At 36.7% G+C, this 5,924-nt stretch overlaps 1 protein-coding gene across 1 annotated transcript; it reads left to right on the forward strand.

The window, feature by feature from the left end:
• The first annotated feature begins 5,303 nt into the window (after positions 1 to 5,303).
• Positions 5,304 to 5,699, forward strand: LOC131604380 (uncharacterized mitochondrial protein AtMg00820-like). The gene has a single exon (XM_058876825.1). It carries the CDS (start codon positions 5,304 to 5,306, stop codon positions 5,697 to 5,699), a length of 396 nt encoding a protein of 131 aa, XP_058732808.1.
• Positions 5,700 to 5,924: the final 225 nt, after the last annotated feature.

Below are 5,924 nucleotides of genomic sequence, written 5' to 3' on the forward strand. Positions count from 1 at the left end.
CAACACGACGCAAAGAAATACGTAAAGAGATGTGACAAATGCCAGCGTTTCGGGGACATGCACATCACACCCCCCAATGAGCTTAACTCCTTATCATCCCCCTGGCCGTTTGCATGGTGGGGCATGGACCTCCTCGGACCGTTCGTGACCAGAAGCAACCAAAACAAATACCTCATAGTCGTCATCGATTATTTCACTAAATGGATCGAAGCCGAACAATTGGCTAAAATCAGATCCCTGAACATACTGCGTTTCTATAAAAGAAACATCCTCACTCGGTTTGGAGTGCCCCTGGCCATCATCACCGACAACGGCACTCAGTTCACCGACAAACATCTCCAGGAATTCGTCGAAAAATTAGAAAGAAAATAGCACTTTGCGTCGGTCGAGCATCCCCAGACAAACGGGCAGGCCGAAGCCGCTAACAGAGTGATCCTAAGAGGCCTCAAAAGGAGGTTGGACGAAATAAAAAAAGAATGGGTTGAGGAACTACACAGCGTCCTCTGAGCTTACCAAACCACCCTCCATTCCACTACCGGGAGATAGGGGTGGACAACGGGCCGGGCTGGGCGGGTTCGGGCCCCACTACAAAAAATAAGCTCATTAGTGACGTGAATTTCAGGCCACAACAAGCAAAATCACCACAAACTGTGAAGACAAGCTTCTTCAAGGGTTTTTGATGAAGACAAAACATCACCATAGCTTTTGGCAAAGGACTTGGATCAAGAATTCTCTCAATATACAAGTTTAATCTTCAATATATCTTGATCAATTGTAAGGTAAATAAGTTAAAGAAAAACTCACTTAGATATAATTGTGTAATCAATGGAAATATCACACATAACATGCATTGCATTTAAAAGGCTTTTGGTAAAACTCATTTCAACATAAAAAGTTTTTTTCAAAGTGTTTTTTGGTTTTGTAGTTGAAGTAATCGGTTACTGAAGCTTTGGTAACCGGTTACTGAGTTTCTCAAAAGATCTCTCTCTGGTTTTTGTATGGGTAATCGATTACCCTGGTTTCAGTAATCGGTTACCCTGTTAAAAATTTGAAAAATATGAACGTTGCAATTGGGTAACCGGTTACCCTACTTCTGGTAACCGATTACTGCTGAAGCATCACATCTTTTCATTATTTCTTCAGCCATACGAAATTTCTTTTTAGCCATGAGTTTGCATCTTTTTGAAAATGTTTTTGCAGCCTTTTGGAAGGGTGTTTTATCATATATAAAGGCTTCTTTATTCCTTTTGAAAAAAACACACATACTATCAATTTTTCATAATCATTTTGTTGTGCTCTTGCTCTCAAATTTCCATTGTGTTCAAACTTCTTTAAAGAAAATTTTCAGCATACACTTTCATATACTTAGAAAATTTTCTTCATCATTTCCATTGAATACATAATAATCTATTGTGAGAAAACTTTACTTATTACCAAATATATTCAATCACTTGTAATTCTTTATGTTTGTATTGATTACATCTTATTGTTCCAAGTGTGGATATAAGATTGTAAGGTTGTAACCTTGTTGTCCATAGTTTTGGAAACAAGAGGTATCCTTAGGGAGGTTGTTCTCTTAAGGACTTATTGAAATCCAAGAAGGGTGTTCTTGGTGGTTGTCTCTTTAGAAGGACTAGGAAGAGTCTTGTAAGAGTCATAACATTATAGTAAAATCTCTTGCTTGTTGGCAAGGGGACTGGAGTACTCTCGACCTGTGAGGGGAACCAGTATACATCGTGTGTTCATTTACTTTCCGCTTTTATTGCTTTCAACACACTCAACAAGATCATAAAAGAATAAAAGAACAAAAATCTACCATCACCTAATTCACCCCCCCCTTCTTAGGCACATCTGATACTTACATTTGGCATCAGAGCAAGTTATAGGTAACTTGTTCCTAAAGATCCAGAATGGCTTCCGCAAATCAAAGACCAGTTTTCAAAGATGGTGGTTCTAACAACAAGCCTCCATTGTTTTGTGGTGAATATTTTGACTTTTGGAAAATCCAAATGAAGGCTCATCTAGAAGCACAAGGAGAAGAAGTTTGGGAGGCTGTCCTACAAGGTCCTCATGTTCCTACAACGGTCGTTGATGGTGTTGGATCGGAGAAACCTAAAGCGTCATGGGATGATAATGATAGAAAAAGGGTTCTTGCTGACAAAAAGGCGATCAGTCTTCTTCATGGTGCTCTTAGTATGGATGAATTCTTCCGAATATCAACATGTACAACATCAAAGGAAATTTGGGATACTCTTGTAGAAACTCATGAAGGTACCGCTGAAGTTAAAAGATCAAGGTTGAATACTTTAAGTCAAGAGTACGAACTGTTTAGAATGAAGCCCGGAGAAACTATTCTCGATTTGCAAAAACGATTCGTACATTTGACAAATCACTTGAAGGCACTTGGTAAGACTCTTACTACCGAAGAACTTAATCTTAAAGTGCTCAGATCCTTAACTAGAGAATGGCAACCGAAAGTAACAGCGATATCCGAGAAAAAGAATCTATCTAGAATGACTTCCGCAACATTGTTCGGTAAACTTCAAGAATATGAGACGGAACTTGGAAGATTAGAAAAGCATGAAAACTTAGAGAAGAAATCCAAAGGCATTGCATTAAAGGTAGATTCAAAGGAAAGCAAAATGAAAGATACATCGGATGAAGATGAAAACTTCATGCTTCTTGTAAAAAGGTTAGGCAAATTTTTTGGTAATAAAAATAATATTGATAATGCTAACTTTGTCAAAAGGAAGAAATTCTCAAAGCATAAGGATAAAGAAGCATCCACTTCATCACAAGAAGTAACATGCTATGAATGTGGGAAACAAGGACACATAAAGCCGGAATGTCCAAAACTTTCTAAGAAGAATGGATTCAAAGGCCAGAAGGAATTCAAAAAGAAAAGGGCCTACATAGCATGGGAAGATAATGAAGTAAGTTCTTCATCGGACTCCGATAGTGACGAAAGTGCAAATCTAGCATTGATGGCATCACACCACTCCGATGATGAAGAAGGCGAGGTTAGTTACGATGATTCTCTTTTTAATAATGGTGCACAAGGTGCAATAAATGAATTGTTAAATGAGTGCAAAATTCTCTATAAAACTATCTCATCTCAAAAGAAAATAATATCATCATTAGAAGAGAAAGTTAAGATAATTGAAGTAGAACATAAAGATGACAAAGAAAAAATGATTAGTGTTCAAGAAGATAATGTTGCATGCAAGAATTGTGAATCACTTTCCTTCCAAATTGTCCAATTAAAACGTGTTTTAGAAAGATATGAAAAAGGGCAAATTGGATTGGAAAATGTTCTTAGCACACAAAGATACTCCAATGATAGGAGCGGACTTGGTTTCTCTAAATTTGATAAACCAACATCCAACAAGACTATCTTTGTCAAAGCTAGTAACCAACCAATTCAAGAGAAAGTGATCAAGCCTAAAGTAATGCAACATTATCCTAAAAGGAAGAACTTTGTTAAGAAGAAATCTTATCCTCCTAGATATAGAAGTAACTTTGAACCTACTTGTTTTTATTGTGGTATTATTGGTCACACACCCAATGCTTGTTATGTAAGGAACTTTAGTGTTCCTAGTGGACATTATGTATGGGTGAAGAAAGGAACTAACTATGATGGACCCAAAGCCATTTGGGTACCTAACAAAACTTAATTTGTTTTGTAGGTATGCTTGAAGACCACTTCAAACCTATGGTATCTAGATAGTGGTTGTTCAAAGCATATGACGGGTGACTTAAACCAATTTTCAGATCTAAGGTTAAAGGCCAAGGGTTTTGTCACTTATGGAGACAACAATAAGGGAAGAATTCTTGGCAAAGGCAAAGTTGGTGCACCACCTTTCACATCCATTGAAGATGTTCTTTATGTTGAAGGACTAAAGCATAATCTTCTAAGCATTAGCCAACTTTGTGACAAAGGCTTCAAGATCAAATTCACTAAGGAAGAATGCTTGATCATCGATGAAGTCACCAATGAGGTAAAACTCAAAGGTACAAGAATTAATAACATTTTTATGATTTCTTTAAATGATTTATCTTTGAAAGTAAAATGTCTTTTGGTAAACAATAATGAATCATGGTTATGGCATAAAAGAGCAGCCCATATTCATATGGATCATTTAAATAAGTTAACCAAACATGATCTTGTTATTGGCTTACCTAAGATAAAGTTTGTCAAAGATAAACTATGTGATGCTTGTCAAAAGGGAAAGCAAACCAAATCGTCTTTCAAACCAAAGAATGTGGTGACTACAACAAGACCACTTCAATTGTTGCATATGGATTTATTTGGTCCATCAAGGACAAGAAGCTTCGGAGGTAATGTATACGCTTTAGTTATTGTTGATGATTATTCTAGATATTCTTGGACTTTGTTTCTTGTGCAGAAAAGTGATGCTTTTAGAGCCTTTAAGAAGTATGCAAAACAAATCCAAAATGAAAAATCATTAAAGATTGTATCCATAAGAAGTGATCATGGTGGAGAATTTCAAAATGCATCGTTTGAAGAATTTTGTGAAGAACATGGTATCTCTCATAATTTTTCAGCACCAAGAACTCCACAACAAAATGGAGTAGTCGAAAGGAAAAATAGGTTTCTAGTGGAACTTGCAAGAACAATGCTTAGTGATGCAAATCTTCCTAAATATTTTTGGGCGGATGCGGTTAGTACGGCATGTTATGTTGGAAATCGAGTAATCATTAGACCTATCTTAAAGAAGACTCCATATGAACTCTTCAAAGGAAGAAAGCCAAACATTGCTCACTTTCACATTTTTGGATGCAAGTGCTTTGTTCTAAACAATGACAAAGACAATCTTGGTAAGTTTGATGAGAAATCCGACGAAGGTATATTTCTTGGTTATTCTCTTTCTAGTAAAGCATATAGAATTTATAATAAAAGAACTTTAACTATTGAAGAATCCATGCATGTATCTTTTGATGAGACTAACACCTCCAAAGAGGAAATAGTTGTTTGTGATGATGATGATCCTTTAGATTTACCCCCGGAAGAACTTTCAAATGATACAATTGTGAAGGCCCCGGAAGAACTTTCAAATGATACAATTGTGAAGGCACCGGAAGAACTTTCAAATGATACAATTGTGAAGGCACCGGAAGTTCAACAAGAAAGTGTTCAACAAGAAAGCGTACAACAAGAATCAAACACCAATGATCTACCAAAAGAATGGAGAACTCATAGAGATCATCCTATTGACAAAGTTATTGGTGATATTAGCCAAGGAGTTTCAACAAGATTAAATCTCAAAGATGCTTGCTTACATATGGCTTTTGTTTCACAAATAGAACCTTCCAAGGTATCTCAAGCACTAGAAGATGATCAATGGATTCTTGCCATGCAAGAAGAGCTAAATCAATTCGAGCGAAACGATGTTTGGGAGCTTGTTCCTAATCCGGGAAACAAACGTATCATTGGAACCAAATGGGTATTCAAGAATAAGATGGACGAAAATGGTATAATTACTCGAAACAAGGCAAGATTAGTGGCACAAGGGTACAATCAAGAAGAAGGTATTGACTTTGAAGAAACCTTTGCTCCAGTAGCTAGATTGGAGGCAATTAGATTACTTCTTGCGTATGCATGCTCATTAGACTTTGAACTTTTCCAAATGGATGTAAAAAGTGCTTTTCTCAATGGTATCATCTGTAGATGTTGTTGATTGGCTGTATTTTTTGGTAAAACCTATTGTGGTTCCATCTTGTCAAAACTGATGTCATGACATGCATTCTGTTGGTATGAAGTGTTTCCTTTTACAGGCCTGTGGCTGATGTCAAGGCCGATGTCATGACATTCGCATCTGGTCGTTATTTTCTATTACTTCGTATGATAAGACCTGATGCGCTATATTTGGTAATAATGGATTCTGATCTGTTTAAGGACAAAT

This window comes from Vicia villosa, linkage group LG5 (assembly GCF_029867415.1).
Source record: "Vicia villosa cultivar HV-30 ecotype Madison, WI linkage group LG5, Vvil1.0, whole genome shotgun sequence".
NCBI lineage: Eukaryota > Viridiplantae > Streptophyta > Magnoliopsida > Fabales > Fabaceae > Vicia > Vicia villosa.

Excerpts from the sequence above, each read along its gene's own strand:
- LOC131604380 (XM_058876825.1), top strand. The coding sequence starts at position 5,304 with ATGGCTTTTGTTTCACAAATAGAACCTTCCAAGGTATCTCAAGCACTA.